This window comes from Varanus komodoensis, unplaced genomic scaffold, assembly GCF_004798865.1.
Source record: "Varanus komodoensis strain SLA01 unplaced genomic scaffold, ASM479886v1 scaffold8, whole genome shotgun sequence".
Lineage (NCBI taxonomy): Eukaryota > Metazoa > Chordata > Lepidosauria > Squamata > Varanidae > Varanus > Varanus komodoensis.
Window position 1 is genome coordinate 34317150 of NW_025336481.1, and position 26409 is coordinate 34343558.

Below are 26409 nucleotides of genomic sequence, written 5' to 3' on the forward strand. Positions count from 1 at the left end.
ATTTTTCTGTCTAAATATACATATGATTGCACCAAAGGGTATGAGTATTTCTGTTTAACATTTTAAGTAACATGTCTGTCATGCAGTACATAATCTGAATTTCCCTAAGTTCCTTGTGGTTTCTATTTCTTCTCACAGCTACAAATGCCACAATTATCATCAAGAATGGAGAGTGGTCTTCCAAGTCTCCTTATAAAAATGGTACTGCTGGATCCATCTCTTTAAAGCCACTACCCAGGCCAAGAACACTTTCCTTGAAAAACACCCCGAAAGGTATAAGATCTCTTTTTAAAGTGTGAGAGACAGTCCTGCACATTCCAAGGAGTTCAGAGTTTATACAAGTAGAGATCTTACAAGACTGAAGAAGGAAGGTGGGGAGTTCAAAACTAGATGTATATTTTCATTCAACAAGGCATATATGGGATGCGGGAAGCTACTAAATTGCCACTAGTGGAATGCATGCTGAGGATTGAGTTCTAGCTGAAGGTTCCTGGTACTTATTTTAGAGGGTTAGATTCTGTCCAAGCCATAGAAATGAGTAGTCCCAGCTGAGGGAGGGGAGCGGGTTACAAATCACACTAGACCAGCCTTCTTCAACCTGGCATCCTCCAGACATGTTGGACCAAAGCTCCTAGTACTACTTTGCCAGTAAGGAGGACCCTAGGGACTGGGAAAAGAGCACCTTAAATGGCCAGAAAATATAGCCTAGCTGGAAAGATTTCCTTAAGCCAGAAAGTGGCCTTTGGTGTCCAACAAAGACCGGTGTACTATCCTGGAAGAAGTTTGAGCACCAGGAAATGTCAGAACATGCAATATTTGTTTGTAAATCATGTAGAATATGTTGTCCAGGGTTTATGTACAAGGACCAGAGAAAAAAAACATGGCAGAAATTCAGTCTCTTATGGTTCTGTGTGAGACTCTCTCTGTGTGTGTGAGAGAGATTTTCCTACATTTTAAGCTCAATCTGTACATGCTGTTTATGGAAACCTGGAGCCTGGCACCTTCAGGTATGTTGGACTGCAACAGTTGGCTGAAAAGAGTGGGAGCTGTGATCCAAGGCACCTGAAGGCATCAAGCTGGGGAAGGAGGTACGCTAAATATTCATAAACCATAATCTAATATCTTTCTGGGATTTTTTTCAAGGAGCAAAAAGCAAGTTAGGCTCAGTGAGCCAATGTGTGCCAAAATCCGCTGGGCCAATTCTTCCAGGAAGGAAAACCAGTGATCCAAGAGGGAGTCAGCGACTGGGTAAAGTATTAATCTTGTTTTTGTGGTGTAGTGATCAAATTAAGGCCATGCTGTTATTTATTCACAGGGCTGATGGATCAATTAACCAGCACAGTGTATCAGACATGAGTAGCTCTGGGGTTTATACTGAGTATACTCTACTTAACCCAGATCTGTTTAAGCATTTGTGACCTAGGCATGCCTTCCTCTGTGCTTGCTTCCTCATTGACTTCAGTAAGAAGCCAGTGAACTTAAGATTAGGCCAATTCTGTAGTTTTTTAAAAAATTTCTTTCAATGTATGCACTTTCACAGGCTCAAAGCGATCTCTGATTTGACAGCTAGTGACAGCCCCTTCAAAGTGCTGAAGCAGTAAATCTGAGGGACTGTCATTGCTTCGTCACCCCTTTAAAATAATTGCACTCTAAATGTTTTCCGATCAGACATGTGGAAGTGCACACGCGAGTGTTTGCACGAGTTCCAGACAGCATGCTTTGCTTGGGCAATGTGCGATGGGTTTCCCGTTGTCAGAGTGCAGCAGGTACCTGCATCTATGCTTTGACCACAGTGGCTGCCAAGAGCTTTCTCCAAAGCATGAAACATTAGTAAATGTGGGAGGAAGGGAAGGAAAGGGCCACTTCATTCTGGGCTTCCAAGCTCAGCGTGAGGAGGCTCATCCCCCCCCCACCTTGGTTCCCTGCCCCATACTCCTGATGCTGAGTAATGGAGGAGGCACGAGGTGGGTTGGTTGCTTTTTGCCTAGTCCCAGGGGCAAGGTGGAGAAACCTGTTCTCCTTGCTATGTGCAGCCACTGCTCAGGTGAGCACAGGTCTTGCAAAGCAGCCTCCTCCAACCTTGTGCCTTCCAGACATGTTTGGACTGCAACACCCAGAATTCCCAGTCAATGGCCAATGGATGGGATTTCTGGGAGCTGCGGTCCAACTGCCTCTGAAGGGCACCTGGTCGCGGAAGTCTGATATAGAGCGAGGGAGAGTCCTTTTGTAAATGGAAGAGCAGTACCAGGTGGCTCAGCACCCCTTCCACTTCCGTAACCTGCAGCAGCCCCAGCGAGAGATAGCTGGCAGCAGGAGGGCAATTCTGCTTGTCAGTGCTGATTCCTCAATGAGTTGGAAGGGGGTGATTCCATGTATCAACACTGTGGATATGGCACATACACCCATGCTGGCTTTGGAACCCACTGCTCAGCCAAGGAGGAGTCAGGATGGGAGTGCAGGAAGGGATCATTCTGCCTGTCAGCCCTCCACAAGAGTGCGGTGCTGAGAAGCCAACTCATGGCTCTCCCCGCCATGCATCCTTCACTGGTGGGGTTGGGGGTCAGGGTGGGAAGGGACTACTTGGCTTCACTTCTCAGGTGAGGCTTCAGAAGGTGTGTGTATGGGGGTGGGGGCAAGAGCCCTTAACCAGAGCAGTAGCTCTTCGTTGCCATTCTTGCTAAGAGACTTCCATCTTTTGGCTTGAATGTGGCTTAGCACATCATATGGGTTGGGATAGGGTTTCCTAAACCCAAGAACAACCCATGGCTACTTGGGATGGTCCATAAGCAATATCAGAGTGACTTATAAATCATCCTCTCAGAAGCAGGTGACTCTAAGCCTTGACTCTCCACTGAATTAGCATGTTGCCTGATCCTTGTCAGTGACGTCTTGTTGTTAAAGGACTACCAGGGTACCATTCAAATGGGCATTGAGCCCAGAGCGACCTACTTGGCACACTCAGTTCCCTAAAACAAATATGCATATCAAGTGAGATTTTTGTCTTCCCCAGGACCTTCTGGGCAAAATGGACCACGAAGTGTCTTGTCAACATTCAATGCTGGTGAGTTGGTTAATCTCAACCCATCCCCTCTTAGCTTACTTTTAATATCTCATGCTTATAAAGTGGATTCCTGTTTGTTGCTGCTGTTCTGGGTGAAGTATGTTGTGAGAACATTTGGGGTATTTTGTTTAGTTGGCCATGCTTCTTTTATATTGCACTTTTATATTGATGTGGTGTTTTCATAGTCTGTGGCAACCTTCCCAATCTTGTGCCTTTGAACCATGCTGGGTGGGAATTCTGTGAATGAGGTTGGGGCAGGCTGGTCTGTGGTGCTAAAATACAGAGTCTGCCCCTGTCAGTGCTCATTTTGAAGCTGGCCTGCTTCCTTGCTCCTGTCACACCTCAGATGGGTGGCCATCCTTTGCTACTAGCAGAAGCTTCTGATCTGTCAACCACACAGTGGAAGGAAAGCTTTTCATCCAGCCTGTCATAATTCTTCCAGCAGTTCATGGCTGGAAGAAAACTACTTGGGAGGGAGGCATGTGGGGGCAAGTCTGGGGAAGTGTCTCTCTCATTAGTCCTTCCCCTTGCTTCATGCATGACTGCCACCAGCCTTCATTTAAAGAAATGGGCCTGCTTGGCCGCACGGGAATCATGGGACTCCTTAATTCTGTGTGAATTCTGCCATCTGAATGTGCAGGCAGCTGGAGAAAAGTAGGTGATTCGAAACCTCTCCCAAGTGCTTCCCATGATACTTTGCATGGATTTTTTCTTTCCATTTGAGCTCTGGAAGTAAAAGTAAGGGTAGTTGTGGGGAAACTGCTGAAGAGGGAGGCATTTTTAGGAGAATATATGCACTGGAGGTTAAAGCACCCTGCCAGTTGTTTGTCCCTTTCAAGTGTTGTCTTACTCTCATCTCTGAGTTTCTGAAAGTGCAGAAGGAATGATCATGATCTTGTTTGCAGAAGGAATTTGCCCCAAAGGAATTAAAAATTAGCAAATTGTAGGTATGAAATACGTTTAGTATAAGGTGCACTTGAGAGAGATTGGTCATCTGAATAGATGCTGTGTACTTTGAGTAATACTGGGTCTGTATTTTTATTGAGAGTTGCTGCTGCATAATTAAGTCTATAAGCCTATTCCCAGTTTCCTGGGAGTAAGTCTCACTAAACTAAATGGGACTTAGATTCGAGAAACACATACAGGGTTGTCTGTAACTTTCGCTTCTGTCTGATTAGTAAGATACCCAGCTAGGGGTATAATTGTTTCTGGAACTAACAAAGGGCTTTGCTAAAGAAAAACAACTATCGTTGAACAATAAGCATCTGTTTTTGGTTGTTGTACACAACAGGGATTGTGATATACATGTCATTTTTTCCATTTTTGCATGTGTCCCTAGAACAGTAAGAAAAAACAATGTATTTTATTTCATACTTGTGAATATGTTACCAAAACAAAGTTAGGAAAGTGCTTTAGATGTTGCCAAGTGGAGAAGGGAATTTATTAATTGGCAAAATGTACAGCACTGTTCTAACTTTGCACATTTTGGTGGATTGACATACAGATCAAATACAGATATAAAATGAAACTATGCACAGCTGAGATAAGTACTGATGATGAAGATGAAGGAGAAAAATAGGTGGTTTCTTTCAGAATAACAAAATTAGTGCAAACACGTTATTAAAAGTAAATGCACCTTTTTGTTCCTGGGTTTTGTGGAATTTGTTGAGTTATGCAACATAAATAAAAGCAAATTTTCTTTGGAAAATAACTAAAAGCAAAACCCAGCTTGTGTTGTTTTCAGACCAATACCCTACAAATATAATAATCTTTTAATTACACATTGCTGCATTCTAACGAAGATTTTAGAACTTTGCTTAGTCTATCCTAATTTTGGGACTTGCTTGGTGTAGACTTCAGTGGTTTGCAGCTGTGTTATGGAGAATCTTTGGGTTCTGTGGAAGGATATAAGAAGTTCATTATTGAGAAGTAAAGCAGGAGATGTTTTCTTGAAAAGATGACTTGCCTATACAGTATCAGATTTCTCTAACAAACATGCAGCTGTATGAGCATGTTGTGCTTGATCATTCGATCGATCGATCGATCGATCGATCTATCCTTTCTTTCTTTCTTTCTTTCTTTCTTTCTTTCTTTCTTTCTTTCTTTCATTTTCCCATTATTTTAATGTTTAATAGGTTTTAATGTGGGTTTAATGCTGGGAACACTTGATGGCAAAAGAAGAAAGGGACAGCAGAGGATGAGGTGGATAGATGGAGTCACTGAAGCAGTCAGTTTGAGCTTAAGTGGACTCCGGGGGATGGTGGAGGACAGGAAGGCCTGGAAGAGTGTTGTCCATGGGGTCACAATGGGGCGGCCGCGACTTCACAACTAACAACAACAATGTGGGTTTTATTATACTGGAAGTATTGGATGCTGTGCTCCATTTCATTTGTGCTGCTTTTGTTGTAAAACTGTCCCAAGTAGTTGGATGGGATATAAAAGCTTTAAATCTCTCTCTCTCTCCCTCTCTCATTCCATTTCTATGCCACCCCATAACCCAAAGATCCCCCAGGGATCTAGGGAAAACTCTGGTTCATTGAGAGGAATACTCAGCTTTACACAGTCACTTTTCCATGGTGCTGTGTTATACACCTTTGGGGAGGAGATTGTTTGTACCACAACCGATTACATGGATTACTGTACATTTTCTACCTGATCAGCGCCTTTCTTCTGGTAGTGTGTGGACGGACTGTGAGAGGCCTGTGTGTTTGCCCAAATATGATTGTGGTAGACAAACATTTGCACCTCTGATTTTATGAGAGTGCTATTACAAAGAAAGAAAGAACGAACCTGTGAGAGTAGCCTTCCCTTGCCTGGTCATCTGGAGGACACATCTCCTAGCATCTCTGATCAGCGCTGATGAGAGCTGAGGCCCAAAACGTATGGAGGGCACCAGGTTGGGAAAGGCTGGCTTAGAGCCAAGCTCCATCTAGTCTAGCATTTTGCTTCCCTCACTTGTCATCTAGATGCTTCTGGGGAGCCCACAAAAAGAGCATGGTGCCCATAGCCCTTTTGAGCTGTTGTTACCTAACATGGAGGAGCAACTCTTATGCAGCTCAGTGTGGATGTGAAGTGCACCTCTGTTTCAAAATCTGCAGATAGAATACCAACACACATTACTAATCAGACTGGCAAAACTTAACTGTTTTTAATCCTGTGCAATACATAATGATTCGAATACAACATACATACATAATGTAGTAATATCACGTGTAATGTGGAATGCCTTTATAACTGAGCAATACATAATTTATCTCTCCCTCTCCTCCCCTTGCTCTCTTTCTCTTTGTTTATCATGTGTTGTGGTTTGCATTATATAGGCTAAGCTAGCAATATGCCTGCAGTTCACTTTTACTGTACAGCTTGGTGTACAGGGCAGCTTTAGAGCTCAACATAAATCATGCATTTGTCAAAACCTTATTTTGATTTATAATGGTTCTGTGCATCAACCAAAAAAGATGAATGGTATGCACTGAACCTGAAGTATTACTTAACATGAAGTGGTAAAGCTAGACATCTGATACTGGGCTTCTCGACCGATAACTATAAAAGGGTTCCCAACACTGTCATTCACTCCTCGGGACTTCTTCCTGTTGACTAAATAGCTGGATGTTAAGGTAGTGATTACTAGTATCACATCATCTGAAACTGACTCACTTGCAGTCAGATTAATCGGTGCATCAAAAATATTTATGGCAGTCAATGGACAGATGCAACATATCTGCATATGCAATGTGAGGCCGGCATTTGTTGTTGCGACAGTTGCACAGCAGGGTGCATAGCACCTTTGGGACATCCTGCTAGGCTATTTAGATCTGTCCACACTTTATAAAGCAATGCACATGCATCTAGAAATGGGCAAAGAAAGATGAGTGAGACATTAAAGATTTCTGTGCACGATGGGAATTGAGAATGTTTTAGAAAAAATTCACCTGGGAACAATTGCTCTATTAAATAATTGTCTGCCATTTGAGAAATGTGCAAAACAGCTTCTCCAAGAGTTGGGGGTGGTATTGTAGCCTGATCGCCTGCCATCTATTGTGTATTTTATTTTAGACAGCCAGTCTTAGTCATGCTGGATGTATGCTGCCCACAAGGATGGTATTTAAAATGAATTACTAATTCTTGTTCACTTTAGTGCTTTTCCCCAGCCTACATTTTCAAGTTTTGTAGCACTTCAAACTGTTCATAGAAGAGCTGCAAACAAAGAAACACATCTAGAACTACGATCCTTTGAAAAATTACTGCCAAGGAGGAATTAAGCACTTGCCCTGTCTCTCCTCTATCCAGAGTAACTCTGTTGCTTGGCCATCTATTCCATCCCCTTTTCACAGGACTATCTGCTCCAATGTCTACCCAGTCCCTTTATGTGCAGAAGATAAATTAACACAAAACTAAACTTCACCAAATTAAAACAAAACAGATGCTTTTTGGATTACAGTAAAAAAGGAGTATGGTTTATGGTGTGTAGGTGTAAAATTCATTAGGCATTTTATGTTGCTGATGAACTAAGAAGAAAGGCAGCAAGTTTTGATTGGCTATGGAGATTATAGGATTTCAATATTGTTGTTTCTTTTCTGGGTTCTGTGAGCATTTGGAGGGAAGAGGAAAATTTGGTTATGATACCTGGAAGAAACAAAATGTCCTAGGAAGCTGGGAAAAGCAAACTTCCTCTGACTTATCACCCCTGCCCATAAAACTACATATACACATACAGAGTGTATAATAGGATCTTAGCTCCCATAAACTGGGAAGCAGTGTTTTCTCTGTTTTGTGTTGATTTCTTGATTTTGTCTTGGCTAACTTTTTGGAAATGATATGATGTTCCTGTTAAAAGGAGAATTCAGTACATGGTTGGCTATCCACTGTGGCTGAACATAATCAGTCCCCATGTTGTTCAAGAGTGAAAGGCTTTCCTAGCAACAGTCAGGTACAGAATAATGAAGGAAATCATTATGAAGGACCAGCATTTCCACTGATCAACTGAAAAGGTTGATTCCTTTTATGCACCCTAACCTTATGTTTAGGGCAAATCCTCACAGCTCTTTGCTTCCTCCCCAAGCCCCAGTTCAGCACCTCCTTTTAATCTGTTGTAACTTTTGACATCTTTCATTCTGAAAAATTGTTGGTGTTATTGTTACGTGCCATCAAGCCATCTCCAACTTATGGCAGCCTTATGAATGAAAACCCTCCAAAATGTCTGATCTTTGACAGCCCTGCTCAGTTATTGTAGACTCAAGACTGTGGCCTCCTTTATGGAATTGTTAATTCTCATATTTGGTCTTTCTCTTCTGCTGCCTTCAAATTCAACTTCCCCAAGCATTATTGTCTTCTCCAGTGATTCTTGCCTCCTTGTGATACGTCCAAAGTATGACAGCTTGACTTTCGTTATTCTTGCTTCCAGGGAAAATTCTGGTTGAATTTGATCTAGGACCCATTTGTTCATCTTGTTGTCAATTCAGGGTATTTGCAAAGCTCTCCTCCAGCAAAATGTTTCAAATGCATGAATTTTCTTCCTGTCAGATTCCTTTTGCTGTCCAGCATTCATAACCATACAGAGTGATCAGGAATGCAATAGTGTGGATGATCTTGGCCTTGGTGTCCAGTGAAACTTGATGAATTTTGTCAAGTTGTCTTCATATTTCTTGGCCACACTCCCACTTTGAATTGATGATGGGGCTAAAAAATCTTGAAATAGAGGTATGAAAATATGAAAAATCATTCACAATTTCAGTTTCTTCAGTTTTGACATTAACATCATTCTTCTATAGTCATGATTTTTGTTGCCTTGAGGTTCAGCTTGAGGTTCCTCCTTTTGCACCTTCTTCTTCCACTTTATCAGGAATGGTTTCACTTTGCTGCTGCTTTCTGCCAGTATTATGTCATCATCTGCATATCTTAAATTATTGATGTATGTTTTGCCAATTTTTGCTCCTTCTTTCTCTGATCCTAATCCAGCTTTTCTTATGATACAGTCTGCATATAGATAGAACAGGAGAGATAAAATGCGTTCTTGTCTGACACATGTGCCTATAAGGAAACCATTCTGTTTCTCCAAATTCTGTCCTAACAGTAGCTTCTTGTCCACAATACTGGTTACACATCAAGACAATCAAGTGTTGATGCACCCCCATCTCTTTCAGAACCATTGGTAGAATCCACACAGTCAGAGGTTTGCTGTAGTCTACAAAGCATAAACTGATCTTCTGATAATCTTTTTTACATTCTAGTAGCCAACATATATTTGCAATATCTAGTGCCTTCCTTTTTGGAATCCAGCTTTAACATTGGCTTTCAATATATGGTAAAAATCTTTGTTGCAACTCCTTGAACATCACTTGCTTATATTTGAAATGACTGTCATGGCCCTGTAGTTGCTGCATTCCCTAGTGTTTCCTTTTTAGGGACTGGTGTATGTATCAAACATTTCTAGTCTGTGGCCATTGCTTCCCACATTTGTTGGCATATTCTTGCTAGAATTTGGCCCAATTCAGTTTCTGCAGCTGGCAGAAGTTCTATTGGGACCCCACCTACTTTGGGTGCTTAATTCCTTCCAAGTGCTTTCAGAGCAGCTTTGACTTTCTAATACAGGATTCCTCTCCAATGGAGCCTGCCATTTTTTAATTTCTTCTATATAGTTCTTCTGTATCTTGTTTCCACCTTCTCTTTATTTCATCCTGGTAAGATAGTAGTTTTCCTGATGTTCTCTTCAGTGTTCCTAACCTAGGTCTGAATTTCCCTTTGCTTTATTGAATCCTCTGGAAGAGACTGCTTGTTTTTCCACTTTTGTTGTTCTCTTCTATCTCTTTGTAGTGGTCACCATAACAGTGAAAAGTTGCATTCAGGAGTCTGACCCTATTTCTGTCACATGTTGCATTTGCTTCTTGCTTGTAACAACTGTGAGTGTTTCTTCTGGCACCCACTTAGGCTTTTTCTTTCTTCTTGCTACATGAATTGTCTTTTTCTATTCTTCCCTAATAAAATCTTTGGTTTCAGTTCACAGTTCTTCTAGTTTAGTTGAGCTCAGTAATGCAAATCTGTACCTCAAGTGGACTTTGAATTCCTCAGGAATGCTATTTATTTTGGCACTAGTCTCCTTTTTCAGCTTTATTCTGATTGTTCAAATTAAGAATTCATGGTCACAACCACAGTCTGCTACTGGTGATATTTTGGTTTCAAGATTACAGACTACCCATCTTATACTTCCAATTACATAGTTATCTGATTTCTATATTGGCCAGCAGGTGTACGATGGTATGACTGGTTGCCTGAAGTGTGTATTTACCATAAAGAGATTCTTGGCTTCACAGATTTTTATGAATTATTCCCTTGCTTCATTTCTGACCTCTAGGAGCATTGCTGGAGCATAGACTTGAATGATGGCTGTGCTGATAAGTTTTCCAAGAATTCTGACTGATATTATTCAGCTAGACTTTGTATTATAAACCCCTCCCTGCCGGTGCTTCAGCTTACATCAGTCTTAGAGCCACTCCATATCTTCTAAGTGTACTATTTCCAGTGTAAAACCATTTGAGTTTGTCTGACTGAACATGTTTGATTCCAGTCCACTTTACTTGCACCAAGCACTGCGAAGTTTAACTGCTAAATTTCTTTGTTTATTGTTCCTAGTTTGCCTTGCTTCATACTTCTCATGTTTCGTGTTCCAATTTGTTGTGCAGCGTCAGACTTTCCTTTCACCTCTGTGCACGTCAGCTGCTAGGCTTCCTTGCGGCTTTGATCCAGTTGCACCATTAGCAACAGCGCTATTCATATTTGTCCTTTGCTCTTTCTCAGTAGCTTGTTGAAAGCCTTTCCACCTGGGAGACTCATCTTCTGGCACATCTCTTGCTTCATTTAGGTTCTTTCATCATAGGGATTACAAGGTTTAAAAAAGTCACAAGTACGTTACCATTGCTGCCTTCTGCACAGTACTAATCAGAGTTAGCTTGAGCATCACTGCTGTCAGTATTGCCTTCATTACAGCTGTTGGCCAATAGTTGCCCCCTTCAGGAGTTTCTACACTCCATGACCATTAAGAGATATCCATTATTTTCCACTGAAGTTTTGACCATTCCACCTTGGGTGACTCTGCGAGGAGTCTGGACTAGTGAGAGAATCTGGCCCCCTGATGGCCTTGCCCTTGCCTTTCTCTGACACTCTCAGGCCCCCTTGCTACTCTAAGTGGGTATCCAACAGAGGGATCTGAAAAATTAACCCTAGATAATTCTAGATATTTGGGTCCCTGCAGGCCATCATGGCGTGTGTGTGTGTGTTGGGGGAGAGGGTCCCTTTAAAATGCATCTGGTATCCTTACTTGAATTAGCAGCTGTCAAGGTACATACTATTTAAAGCATCCTCCCCCCAATTGGATGCCTTCCAGATGTCTTGGACTACAAGTCTCACTACCACCAGCTAACTTGAGATTATGGGTATTGTAGTACAGAACATCTGGGGGGCACACGACTGGGGAAGGGGCATGTATCACAATCCAATATTAGGAAAACTGGTGACTTGATAGCTGTATCACTAAACTGAGGGTTTTTTAGTGACTCGCAGGAGCAAAAATGGTCTGGCTCCTCTCCCTAGGAACATTTTTTCATCCTACTTATGCAAAGAATGCTCACTGATAGTTCTATAGGCACATAAATAATAGGAATAAATAATTAAAATTACTGGTATCTGATTAGAAAGTGCTAAAATACAATTGCCTATGATTGTTGGGTTAAACATGTTCCAGGATGATGAAAACGGACTCTGATGGATGAAAGGCTCCTTGCTTTTATGAAATATAATCTTAATCCATCTTGTGCAACATTAATTTTCTCCTCAAGCTTTTTTTTTTTTTTAAAGAATGATATAATCTGTGACATTACCGGTTGATATATTCAGCTTGAGAGACCACCCACTTCTCCTCCTCCTCCTCCTCCTGCTTCTCCTCCGTGTTGGATCCCATAGTAGATTAAACACGAATGGTGTGATGTAATTCAGAGGCTGCTTGTCTTCTGAATCACAGAACAGTTTTATTCTAAGGGTGAGCATTGTTTTGCAGCATCTGGTGGGGAAAGACGCTGCCAGCAGCATTTACACTGTGGATATAATATCTGCCTTTCTGGATTCTCCTGGCTTTATATCTGTTTGTGGAATCTTACTGAAGAAACAAGGGAAGATTTTGATATGTCGTGAGGTTGTTTTTTCTGGCCAGCTACTGGGTAGCCTCAGTGCTGAGTTACAAATATAGTATGTGACAGTTCATGGAGACTGTTTCCTGCTTGATTTTCTTCCAATTGCTCTGAAGACATGTTATGGTCCCCGAAATTCTCCTTATCCAACATGCATGTTCGACTAACTGCAAAAGGATTACTCAGAAACCTTCGCCTTCCTTCTGGGTATAGAAAAAGCACAGTTATTTTTCATGCAGGTTGGTAATTTTTCTGTATGCATGAGGACATCTTGTTTACTTCTGTTGCTATTGATAACAATTAGGATTTGTTCAGAGTGCTGTTTCCCGCAGCATTAGATCTGAGACATTTGTCAGACTAATTAAACATTTTCTCACAGAGCTCTGTGTGTGTGTGTGTGTGTGTGTGTGTGTGTGTGTGTGTGTGAGAGAGAGAGAGAGAGAGAGAGAGAGAGAGAGAGAGAGAGAGAGAGAGAGAGAGAGGAGTGATGAGGGAATGTTTGCCTGACAGATGTGCAATCTGTGCACAGAGTGAAGAACCTGATTTTGGTAAAAAGCTCTTTTTAGGGTGGCATTTTGATACTGTCAGATGTTCACCCATTAGAAGTCTGTAGCTGTCAGAATGTGCAGATCATAGCTGTAAAGCTGTGCTCTATGCAGTTATGGTATGTGTTTTACATAGGAGCTGTTCCTGGAATTCTGAAAGGATATCTCCACATTTAAAGAGTAAATCATTCTGAATTATATTAATAACCTTGGTTCTAGTGCACATAGATAGGCAGTAGGAACACAGTAAATGCAATTCCTGGAAAGACGGGAATGGGTAGAATGCTATTAAATGTGACCTAAATACATTGGAATCAATATTTTTGTATTTTATTGTAGGAATGCAAAATGTTTAAAATAGCATACACAGCAAATACATAACTGAATTACATAATATCCTCTTTTCTTTATTGGATTGAACCATGCTTGTATTTTCAAGCAATTTAATTCTGGCTGCCTGTGAGTGTTTCTTTCTGCCACCCCTCCTCATCCCATGGGTATTTCCTTTCCAGCCTGGCAACTAATAATCTTTCCTAACCTCTCAGTCCCCTGGGTATTTTTGACATGCAAATCAGCAGGGCTATGTAGATTGCCTGCTCTACCTTTGCTCAGGGTGCAAGTGCCTGTATGTGTGCGTGTGCGTGCACATATGCGTGTGTGCACACGTGTGTACATATTCTCCCAGTTGCTTAGCAGGGTAGTCAAACTGAGCTCATAACTGATGTCAATTATGATAGTTTTGAATGTTTCCTGGACAAGTCAGTCATGCAAGCATTAACACGAGCAGCATTGCTGATGTGAAAGAGTAAAACTCATCATTTGAGTACCATTGTAGATATGCCAGTTAACATTGTTACTGAACAGTTGGTGAATGTGTGGATTGTGTGCTGCCTTAAAGTGTAGTTACAGTAGAAAAACAAAACTGTGATCCAACTGCAAGAATGTATCCATAGAATGCAATTAGATCCAGAGTCAGATCAGAATAAGTGTTTACATGAAGACTCTGGTTCATACAGATTGAGAAACATGGCTGTCTTTAAAGTGCCTGCTCTTGTACAATATTGGATGTCCTTAACAACAAGTGAAATTTCAAAACTGTTATTTCAGCAGTCTATTTATACAATCTGTTATTTACAGACCATGGGGAAAAAATAACCCATAGAGATTTTCATACCCCTGTTGGGTCATTGCACTGCATTCATAAGTGTTTTACAGACAGGAAATGCTGCTCTTGGAATGCTGAGTTAAATTCACTAACACAGTAACAGGCCATTCATTGAAGTTGGCCATATTTTTGTTTCTTAAGCATATAGGTGACAAATGAAAGCTGCGTGTTCTCCGCTAAGGTTCAAGCATTAACTGCTCTTTCTGCAATGGCTGCTGGCAGAGCGCTTGGATGGAAAGAACTATTACTCATGTAACTGTGGGAGATGAGGATACAAATCTTTAGCTTGTGTACGGTGCCTCTGGTGTTTATGAGCAGCAGCAGTGCTTTCCTGCTCCCTCCAAGGCACAGCCACTGGGAATGGTGCTCTACATGGGATGGAGAGTTCCTAAGATCTGGGTCAAAAATGCGAACCCTCCTTGATGTATCATCTGAACTACACAGCTCAGCATTTGATCAATTATAAAGGCTGGCAACTAGTTAATCTGAAGCATGCATCCCCACGCTTGCAGTGATCTGATCATAGTGGCATAGATACTGGTGAAAGTGTTTTAAGAGATACTTCTGTTGCTGCCTGAGCTTTATTATTTGGCCCTCAATGTTACATCAAGTAACAACAGGGAGTGCACAGGTGGTGTTTTCCAGCATTGTGAATGCTTTATTTGATTTAAATGTGCATGCGAACAAAACATTTGTTCACAGAATAAATGAAACATTATGGTTAGATGTTACATGTGGTGCTCACCTGTGTCACAGTAGGTACGATCTTGGAAGAGGCTTTCCTTCCTGAGAAGGAGCATTGCCCCCTGCTCTGGTGGCAGTATTACCTCCATTTTTTGTAAGTGGATGGGGAGGGGGACAAGGAGAGTCCCACAGACTCTGCCAACACACAAAGTAGCTTCCTTTCCTTGTGGCCTGAGACATGCCACTTGGAACCCAACATCTGCCTTCTACATCTTTTGCAAGGGAGGGGCCATCCAAAAGCATCTTTTTCCTCCACACTTCTGGTGCCCTGCACAGGATGGTCATTAAGCTCTGAATTCAGTGGGTTTTGGGCAGCCCCACTAGATTATGCTTTTGGGGAGTTAGCAGTGGATTCCTAGTACCTAAGAAATGTAAGAAATGTTTCACAAAGACACACAATTTCTCCCAAGATCAGCCCAGTTCTGCTTTGTCTCAAAATGGCCACAACTGAAAAGAAGACAGAGTAAATTAGAAGAACTTGCAGCTGATGTACTACTTGAATTATTGATACCTTCATGCTGTAACCATAGGATTTGCATAGAGAGCTTTCTGTAGCACAAGCCATCCTGTTTTTTTTATTTTTGTGCTGGCTTTTGATGAACAGCTCCCTTCTAGTTTTTATTGGAAATGGAATGGGATTTGTTATGGCGGCAATTATGTCCACCTGCTTTTATGTGCTTTCAGGGAAATGAAAGGAGCCGTAGCAGTGTCTAGCTTCTACAATGGTCCATGTACTATAGTTACAAGATTTAAACCTATTTTAGCACAGTCAGGATTAGTGCTAAAACAACTTGTCCAAATAGTAAAGCAAAATTTACTGTACAATAGAACAATGCTCTGTAGCTTTTATATATTGAAGCATATTCTAGTGAAATGCTGCAATGGCTGTGTCCTGTTTTTAGTGTTATATAACAGTAAATATTCCCCCTGTGAATTCCCTTTTTAAAATCTAGAGCATTACAAGCATTTGTTAATATTTAAACAATCCCTTGGACATCAAACAGAAGACACATAAGCTATTAGTTAAATATGAGTTGTTTCTATTTTGTTAAAATGTCAAAAGCATTTATTTAGAACCAGTAAAAAAACCTGAATGATGAACAGTTGGATTAAAAACATCTTCATACATCATTTGTATGACACACTAAATAAACATCTTTAGATCACTGTGATGAAAGTTAGAGGAAGAGATTTAACTGTTTATTTAAATCCATGGGGTTAATTTTTACACACCCTGATGCTCTGCTTATGGGTCTGAGGACCAAGTAAGGGTAGTATCTATTTTCTCACTTAGAGTACAGGCCTCCATTTTGAATGCTTCACACATGTCTAAACAGCAATAATTCAATTAATCTATACATTAGTACAAATATAAAATTCCAATAAATTAACTTATCCCACAGGTCATAGTGGCATCCATGGGAGAAATCATATATTAAAATATCTTTTAAAAAGATAAGTCTTCTCCTGGCACTGAAAAGAATACAAAGATTGTGCCAGGTGAATCTCATTAGGGAGAGCCTTCCAAATGTGAGAAGAAGCAGCAGTAAAGCTTGAAGATACATGTCCTTAACAGTTGAAACAGTGCATGTTTTGCATTCAGCTATCTGGAACAGGGGTTGAAATATAGTTTGAAGAAACATATCCAAGAATGAAAGACACAACAGCTTGGATGTGATGTATAGATAGAAAGAGCTTTGTTGAATTTTGAAGTGGCTCATTCAGAAAAAGCTCAGGACCATCTGGATAACCACATGAGTGGTTATGGTACGTCTATTATGATGTAACAATTTTCTAGCAAAGGCAAGTATTTGTTGTAGGCATTGAACTATGATTGTCTGACGAACAGTGTAAAGTGAAATGGTGCCATATGGCATTCTCCTTAGGAAATTCCTCCTAGGTAATATCATACCTCTGACAGGAGTTGACATCATATAATTCTAAATTACCAGTTAATCCAGAATCTATAAAAAGGAGAAATAAATCACCTTTCCTCAGCAGTTCACCTATGAGGAAATGTTACAAATTTTAGGGCTTTTTAGCCTAGAGAAATGGCAATGGTGGTAAGATTGCAGATGATGTAGTTATATACATTTAGATATAGTTTGAGAAAAATAAACTGGGCATCTCTCCCCCTCCTCCTGCTAAAACTAGAACTCAGGGTTCATCCAATGAAGTAGAACAGTGGAAGATTCAAAACAGATAAAAGGAAGTACTTTACAGAGCACATAGTGAAATAATGGAATTTGTTGTCATCATTGGACAAATCCATGGATGATAAGGCTACTAATGCATACTACTCATGGCTCTGTATTGTCTTTAATGAGAGGACCAGTAAGCCTCTCAATTCGAGTTGCTGGAGAAAATGAGCAGAAAGTTGCTGCTGCTCTGAGGTGGAAGACAAATTAAGTCTGTTCTACTGCAGACTAATGTGTGCTCATCTAGATGGATTCACATTTGGGGCTTTCTGGGCACCCTTCCAGAGTCTAGGGTGCCTAAGAGGTTTGGTCTGCAGCTGTCTCTGCTGATCACCGTTGCTGATGTGAGAAACCATTCACAACCTTTGCTGGTCCACCAACTTGGGTTTGTTTTTAGTGAACTCACAGTGTAGGGTATGCTGGGGGAAAAGGTTCATGGCCTTTTTTGGGATATTTCCTTAAACTGCTGCTTTTCTGTAATAATATGAAAGCAGGAATATGGGAGTCTACAGTAGGCCCAGGTTAGATTGCCTCCATGCAACTGTTTAGACTGGAATTGCTGTTAATTGCTAACTTTAAAATATAATTCAGATGCCATGATTGCCAGCTACTAGCATCCCAGTGTATCATCCACTTACCATTTTTCCCAGACTTGATTTGTGAATGTTTGACCCAACTTAAAAATGCAATTGAAGTACAAGCCTGATCAATGTGGACTAAAGTAAAGCTCCATTGATGTTTCCTAAGGATGCTATGCCTTTAATTAGAAACTTTCACCTTGCAGCTTCTCCTTCTAATTACTTCCTGTTCAGTATGGCAGCAGCATAACTAATGAAATGATCTCCTCATTTGTGCTTGTTCTTTGGGGGAAATGTCCTTTCTTATTGCCCCTAATTTATTTCTTTAAAAATTAGGAAATCACAAAATATTTTGCAATTTGAAAAGAATAAGAAGCAAATACCAAAGCAGCTTTCCTTTAGGGAAGAGAAACAGACTCACGGGCTTGCGCGTCAGTAATGTCACTGCTACACCAAACAGGAACAATTGAGGTAGAAGCAGCAAGCACAAAGCTTCTCATTAAAATTTCAGAGTAACTTTGAATAGGCCCCTAAATTAATTTATAGTAGCTGTGGTACTGTTGTATACCAGGGCACTATAAAGCATTGTGTGGAATTACCATTTTAATTCCACTGCCAATTACTCATTTCATTGTTGGATGCAGATGCAAAACCACTGTGGTTTGCCATATTGTAGATGAATGACTACTATTGGAATGCTGTATTCTTGGCTCTTTGATACTTTTCAAAGTCCAAGGCAATTGGATGGTTTCTCTGCTTGCTTGCTGGATATGCCTTGACTAATGTTAAATGGATACTTAGGGTATCCATGTAACTAAAGTTTTATCTGTTCAATTATTACTGGAGCTTTCTAACCACAGGAATCATTAATAGGAAAATTATATTGATAATACTGAGTGTAATTTGTCTTTAACCTTATACTTTACAAATTGGCTGGAAGCTAGTGGTCTACAAAGATGGGATGAACTGGAATGCTAACAGTTTCTGAAGTGACTGAATCTGTCCATATTATTGAGTGTCCTGGTATAAAATTGTTATGTCCGGCTAAAACTACTTGTCTGTTACTGTGAACTAAAAGTAAAGTGAACACTAGAATATAGACATATTTCCTGCAGCAAAAGGTGTTTTAGTATGGCCAGTCCTTGAAAGGGTTGGCACCATTCTGGCCACAGTTCTTGATCATACACCCAAAGTAAAAGTGTATGATCACATGGTTAGAAATAACTTGCCTTAAATAACCTGGTATAGATCTATGTCATGTATTTGCTTACCATCTAAATTAAAACCTCTGTGTACGAGTGTACATGTGTTCTCGTTCGTTCTCTCTCTCTCTCTCTCTCTCTCTCTCTCTCTCTCTCTCTCTCTCTCCCCCCCCCCCTTGATCCTGCTTAAAAAGCTCACTGATTTCAAGGCAGGCATTAAACATATGCTTAACTCAAGGACTTAAACAGTCCTAGCCATTTGCATTCCATTACCAGTTTTCTGGACCTGGTCTTAGCTTGAATGTTGATTGCTGTTATGAGAGAAATAATGTCAGAAATTTTCAGTCTTCTAACTGTTTTGGAGGTATCTTTTCATTGATACCCAGGGTGAATGTAAAGAATAGCAAAAGAGGGTGAAGGAGTGACTACATTGCAGTGAGCCTCTGGGAGCAGAGGGTGAGCTCTTGAAACTGCTATTGAAGGGAAGAACACAGGCATGCAGGCTGCAGGCCAGCCAAGGAAAAAGTCTCCTTGTGTATTTTTTGGCAGCTTCACGGTAAAAGAATTGACCATGAATTGTTTCATGGTCGAAGACAGGTTTTTCAGTGTGCCTTCCCTTCCACATAGTCCCATCTGGCTCTTGACTATGCAGAAGTGTGAGCCGTTAAGAATGTGGTAATGCAATAACGAACATAGTGTCCTCTTCATTGCTAATAACTTATTTTGTGACTAACAGAAGTACTAACAGACAGTCCTGTAGATGCCTACTTAGAAGTAAGTCCCTTTTGAGTCCACTGGAGTTTACACTCTGCTTAGGGGGTATAGTATTGCAGCTTATGTTCAGTTCAGTTGACTTTTGAGGTCTAAGACTTGCTTCTTGCATGCCACCTGAGATATTTTAGTTTTATGTTTAGAAAGCTGCTCCAAGTTTGGAAGAGTTGCACGTACAAGCATCCAAAAACATTTATGCATTTATTTTTGTCCTGAAGAACTGACCAGCCTGATTAAAGAGAACGATGCAAGACTGTGAAATGAGTCACTCTTTAATTAAACATTTAATTACCTTCTTTGGCATTTGCTGTTCAGCACTGAGTATCTATATTAAAATCCTATGGCACTAGAGGGCTCTTAAGGTACTAAGAGACTTTGATTTTTTTATTACTCAGACCGTGTTATGTTTAACAAGGTTACAATTTTAGAGTAGACAGACTGGTGCAAAAGTAATGCCAGCCTTTTGAACCAGCATGGTGTATATGTTTGTTCTGTTGGGGGTTTGTAATATAGGAAACCTGATTAGGTGAGTTGCTATTGCCATGAGCGGAACTGGCTGGAGCTGGGGGTCAGACTAGATGGCCCGGGAGTTCCCTTCTGACTCGCTCTGTTTCTATTCATATTGCTTACCAGAGAGAATGGTGTTACATTGTGTTACTGAATACTCTTCTGAAGCACATACTATGTTTTAATTTGAACTTAGATGGCCCCTGGTGGAAACAGATTTTTAGTCTCTTCACTTGGGTCCAGGAGGTTTGCTTTTATAGATCAGGTGAACTGTCATTTCCTAAAGCTAGTAATGAAACTGCATATTGGAATGAACAATGATAGTCATGTGCTATGCAGTTGCCCCTGTGAATATGCCATTCTTGTTTTTTGCATTTGTCTATAATATGGGTGGTATCTTTATTAACCCAAACAAAGATGTTGCACTCTGGCTAAAGCTAAGCTGCTAATACAAAAGCACTGGATCAGCTCAACTGAGTTTCTTACTGGAATAAAAATAGCATTCATGAATGCTGCAGAAGTTGCCAAGTAACTAAGAGGCAATGCCATGTAGCAGATAGAACTACTGTTAATTGGGACAAGGGAAAACTTAGTGCAGATCTCAAGGTTCCAATGGGATAAACCAAAGTATGCCATGCTTGGTCGTGGAAGAACAGGGAGGAAGTGTGCTAAAGATCATGGTCTGATCTCCACGTCATAAGCTATGCTGAAAATAAGCCATGGTGGGTTGGTTAGATGCTTGTTAGCCCATATAACTCCATCAAGCACTTTGCACATTGCCGTGGTTTGCTTTCCCCAGAGCCTCCCACCTGTTCCTGGCATGTATTCCAAGAGCCCTTGCAGCTTTCTTAGTTCAGCAGCCTTTTCATTATTGGTACACTTTGTGTATGGGGGATGTTTTGTGTTTGCTGGGTCAGGAAGGAAAGTTTTCTACTGCTTTCTTTCCCTATTCCCAGACAGATCGCCACCTGCAAAGTGTTTTGTGAGAAACAGGAGACAAACTAAATATGAGTGTGTAGATGGGGGGGGGGGGGCAATGAAGGGTTAAACATTTTGCTGTTCCTTTGGGACAAGGGGCTTTCATTCACTTTTCTCCTCCACCCACAAATACTTTTCTGTACAAAACCTTCCCCACATCACAAGGATGTGATTTCTTAAAAACAAACATACATACATACTCTTTGGTGCTCATCAACTCCTTTTTTAAGGCTCTAGGTGGGAGAGGGACTTCAATATACATGTATACAAAACCTCTTCTATTTTTTCAAGGCAAGGAAATTTCAGCATGAAAACAGGAAGAGGAAACCTAAATCCCCCGCCCTCCAAAATTACCATGGTCCCAAACTGGGATGGTGTGTAGTCACCCAGAGGTAAATCAGTCATCCTAACTATGGAAGGAAGAGGATCATCTTCCTCAAGGGGAATGAGCTAGTTACTGTCTCTCCCAGCTGTCATTACACGTGAACTAGGTTATTATTTGCTGCACTTTGTGGAACTATGCTAAACCCTTATCTCGACTTTGGTCATGACTCTGTTTTGTAATGGCCAACAGCAAGCATTCTAGCTTTGCCTTGTACTATTGTTTAAACAGTTCAACTTGGACACCTTTTAAAACTGAGGCAACTGTAAAACCATAAGGAGCTAGTTCCCCCACCCGCCACCCCACATACCCAAAGACAGTATCTTTCATGCACTAACTATCCTAGGATTAGGTGCACCAACCAGAAAAGTGTATGGAGAACTGGAGCAAACAATGTACTTCATTCTAGCATTTCACGATCAAACAGCCAGGATGGCTCGCAAGTGAACATGCTGAACGCTACTAGGAAATGTTCAAAGGCAGCTGCCACATCAGGGTGGTCTTGTGGAAGCTTCTTCCCAAAACAAAGCATGGTGGCTTAATGCAAATCTGATAGGATATCTTCCTCTTGCCTAGTTAGCCCTCTCCACCTGTCATGTCAATCCCATTTGGGAATAGGAGAGCACTCTGGGCCCATAGAATATTTCTAGTGGAATCAACAAATCGGCATAACACTTTCTTCAGGTTGGACTGATAAAGAAATACTATGTCTCTAACTTTTTTGCGGGGGGGTTACTTTGCTCTAATGCTCTTCTTTACCCTACATGTAAGCTTCTAAAGCAGGGAGGTTGAAATGGCAGACCTGCATGGATGGAACACTAAATAATCAATTGCACTAGAATGTGAACCTTTGCCTGCACACACAGACAGATTAGTGCTACTGGCCTGGTTCTCATGTAACAAGAAGCAACTGCAGGTCAATTTCTTTTCTTGTTACAGATGCTTCTCCCATCTTACATTTACCATGGGGCATGGTGGAGTGTACTGCAGCTTCTTGTTACCTAGCAACCTGACAAGGGTGGACTGTTGACGTGGCTGACAAGCCACCTGGAACCCTTGGGCTGTTCTAGGGTTGTAGGTGACTGCTGAATGACCCATCCTCACTCCGTCTGCATGTAATGAAAAGCTATGGTGTGGCCCTGACATGAACCGAACATTTAGAAGGGCAGCAGCTGCCATAACAACCCCTCCCACACCCACATTAATATTTACCCTATGGTGTCCCCTCATTTTCTGCAAACTGGGTCAATGCATAATCTCAATAAGAACCCACTAATTTAGGATAGGAGGTGCGAATACTTTGGCTACCATTAAGTTGCCTACTCATTTGTTTGACTCTGCTTGCCACCTGGAATCAAAAGCCTCCAGCAGCAGAACTCCATTCGCGCAGGGTGCCTCTGCATGATTTAGGGAAATCCTCATTCTTTTCTGCACTTCGTAGCTCACCCTGTTCAGCAGAGCCCATGATTTTCTGCACAGTTATTCCAGAGGGCTGGAGGAGCTATTGTGGGAATGAGGGGACAGAGAAGTTTGCTTCCACCAGCTCTGTTGCACCTGCCTAATATCTGTATCCAACCCATAGTAATATTGCTTAATCTTAAATGGACTCATGCAATGATCTTAACCACATTGTGTATGAGTCAACTGCATTTAAATCAGCAGTTTTGAAATCCAAATAATATGTTTGCTGTATACTATGTAGGAAGCTATAAGACTACCATGGGTTAGAAGAGATAAGGGACTGAATTTGCTCTTTTTTCTGTTTCACTGATGAATGACTGAACATTAGATTGTGCAGCGGAAGAACCTGAAAAGAACCTGTAGTTTCATAGCATCAGAGAAGGACTTGGTTGGCAATGAAGGATGACTTAATGCTGGTCACACTTTTCAAGTTTCTATCAGCACCCCTTCCCAATCAAATTAACAACCTTCTGCTGCACAGAGGTTGTAAGGACTTTTAATCTTTCCAAGGTATTTTGCAAAGCAAGCATTTTTAGCAAGCTTAGTGGAGGGGAGATGCTTGTGATGGCAATTTTTGCTCAGTTTATTTTTTTTAAACCTTAAAGAGGCAGAGTGAGTTTAGAAGTGTGTGTGTGTGTGTGTAATGGGGAGTATCCAACAGTGTTATTCAAATGCAGTGTAAATTCAAATAAAGTTGCACTTTATTCCAAACTAGGTGCAAGAGGATAATCTAATGGAACTTGCAATTCTGCAAGTGTGGTTGTGCTTCTGATCGTTCAGGCAGTTGTGCAGACCACTTGTGCAACCCATTGCACATTTTGCTTGCACAGTCCATTGCACAACCAGTTGCATATCGCACTTTGCATAAGGAGTTGCTGAACCAGTTGTGCAAGTATATTATATAGTCACTTGCAGTGTGGGAAAGTTCGGCAGAGATCCACTGGCATTATTTGTATTTGCAGAATGACACCATTAGATAGTGCATAAGTATATAATATAAGCATTCTTGGCTTTATCTTGATGTTCAGAAGAGGAATATGAACAAGAAGCAAAAAAGGTTAAAAAGCTGTACATCTGTTCAATGATGCATATTCTGGATGTGTGGTTAACCTGGCATTTATGATGCTGTGCTATGCCATAATACAGAATATATGCAGTAAAAGTATTTTGGGTAGGATAGTACATTTTTATTCCAGGAAAAGATGTAAAATGTCTGCTAACTCTGAATCCAACTTCTGAGCTGCCCACATGGTATTTTCATTAGTATGCTCAATCGCCTTCTGGAGCAGAAAGTTGCATTTCTAAATAGCTGTAGGCTTTCAGAAAATATTTTGATCTTACTTCTTATACACCATCTGTTGCATAGAATTAAAAGGCTAAGAGAAGCTAAGCTGGAATATATGGGCAGGGTGGGAGGAATAGCACGAGGCATAGCATTTTAAGAAGCACCTGGCACAGGGCCTCCTCAGTTGCAGTCAGGTGGTGGAGAGCAGGTGGGAGGTGCAAACACCCCCTGATGCCAAGCCCTATCCAGATGCATGACTTGGGCGTGCCATTGATACATATTAAGGAGAGCTTACAAGGCTTTGTTACACGGCGGTGTGAGAAGCAGTAACTCTGCTTTTAAATATTCTGTATTAATTGGCAGCAAATTTAACTAGGCATTTACAGGAGAAATGGGATTCTGAGACCTTTGTTCTGTCAACCTGAGCATGAAATACATCTTGATTGCTTTGGTTCTTTTTCGGAAGAAAAGATTGAACAATTACTTGCTTATTAAACTGCGAAACGGATCTCCTAGGTCATAGGTTGTAATACAGAAACGACCTGCAGAGGGCTGCAGAGAGGAACAAGCAGAAATCCTTGAAAACAAGGCCTGTCACCCTGTTGAATTTAACGAACAAATCATGAACAAATACGTGCAGTGTTAGGGTGCAATTCTGTGGGAATGCCTGCAACCCTGTGAATCTGACTTCATGGCACATAAACAGTGACAACAAATACTAAGCAGGAAGAATGTGGAGACAAAGCTCACCTCCATCCTCCTCTTGCTCTCCAAAATAGCTTGATGGCCAATTTCAGCTGTCTTGCCCTGGCACTTCAGTGGCACAGAGAGGGAAGTTGAGGTGTCACCAAGATAGGGTATAGGTTGGCAGCAAGGTCTCTTTCCACTCCTGCCCTCTCAATGCCCACTTCCCCCCAAGGTTGCTTTTATGACTTCGGAGAAGCAGCTGGTACAGTCCTTTCAGTACTGGCTGCAAAGTGGGGGGAAGGAGGATTCAAGTTTGGGTATCCAGCTCTAAGGTCAGAGTAATTTTCCACCCTCAGAATGGGGAATCAATGCACTCCTGTAGCCATCTGGATTCTGTCTAGGAGCCTTTGTATTGCTCTGTCCATCAGTGGAAGGTTTATATGAAGAAAAATAATAGTTCTAATGAACACAGCAAACACTTAAATAAATAAAATAAAATTTATTTCTAAAATAACCTGTGTTCTATGTTATACCTGTTTTTTACAACTAATACCAGCAGGCTTGGAACTGAAGATCAGAACTGCAAGCATATTCATTCTAACTGATCAGAAGCCTAATTCTTAGCATGGAATAAATGGTAGATCCCTGAATGTATATCACAATGGGCAGTCACCTCAGGCCTCACTTTGAGTTCATGTATAGCAACCTAAAACCATATAACAGTGTAACAAGAAAATAAGGTTACTCAATTTCTATCCAATATTTGTTCTTAATACTGATTTGTGAATGGGTTTTTTTCTGTTTAGGCGCCTTGTTTTTTTAGCTCAAATACTTTTATCTGTAAGGTTCAATTGTTTTGCCTTTTTAAACATGTCATGTTTCAACTGACATGGCAAGTTTGCATTCACAAGCAGAATTCCCACACATCTTTCAAGTTTGGCAGTAATTGCTGTGCACGCACCTTGCCCACATCCTGTTTGATGTGAACTCAACCTTCCTGAAGGAGAGCTAGATGTGATATGCCTCTGTCATACATGAAAATTAGCTTCCCTAAGTAAAATGAGATCTCAAACATATTAGTCATAGTTGAATTACTCAGTCTTTCCAAGGCTATCTTTTTGCAGGGCTGAAAAGATTGGATATCTCAAGAATATTCCATTCCTGCTTCTGCTCCCCCTCCTCTGGCTACTTTATTGCAATTACCTGCTGCTCGTAAAAGGTTGTTCCCATTCCCCAGATGTTTTCCACCCTAAGCACTGACTCAGTGACCTGGTGTCCTGAACAGTCCTGTGAACATGAAAATAGATAATAATAAATAAATACATGAATACATGCATAGGTTTGGGTGATATTTCTTGGTATGACATCTCCCAGATGGTGGTACACCTGGGTAGTCAAGCACTTTGCAGTTATACTGCACCTTCCTAGAAACCATTAACTTGTTTGTATCTCTGTTGAAACAAAGATGTTGTAATGTTGTATTCAAAAGTGTCAGATCATTCTTATGTCATGTTCCTGATGTGTGTCACATTTGAGATAAGAGATCATGAAAGTCACAAAAACAAAGAACTGGATTTGATTCTGGCTTCCTGGTGTGTGTCTACAAAGCTTTCCCTCATCTCCTCCTCACACATGTGCCACAAAGACTCCTGTAGAGGCACTTAGT

The 26409-nt window shown here is 41.0% G+C and overlaps 1 protein-coding gene across 3 annotated transcripts in view; it reads left to right on the forward strand.

Moving 5' to 3' along the window:
• MTUS1 (microtubule associated scaffold protein 1) overlaps positions 1-26409 on the forward strand; it is a 110203-nt gene that overhangs the window by 43646 nt on the left and 40148 nt on the right. For all 3 annotated transcript variants that reach the window (XM_044455759.1, XM_044455758.1, XM_044455760.1), the window contains exons 5-7: positions 139-273; positions 1144-1248; positions 3011-3061. In XM_044455759.1, the coding sequence (XP_044311694.1) occupies positions 139-273; positions 1144-1248; positions 3011-3061 (291 nt within the window). The remainder of the gene's footprint in view (positions 1-138; positions 274-1143; positions 1249-3010; positions 3062-26409) is intronic.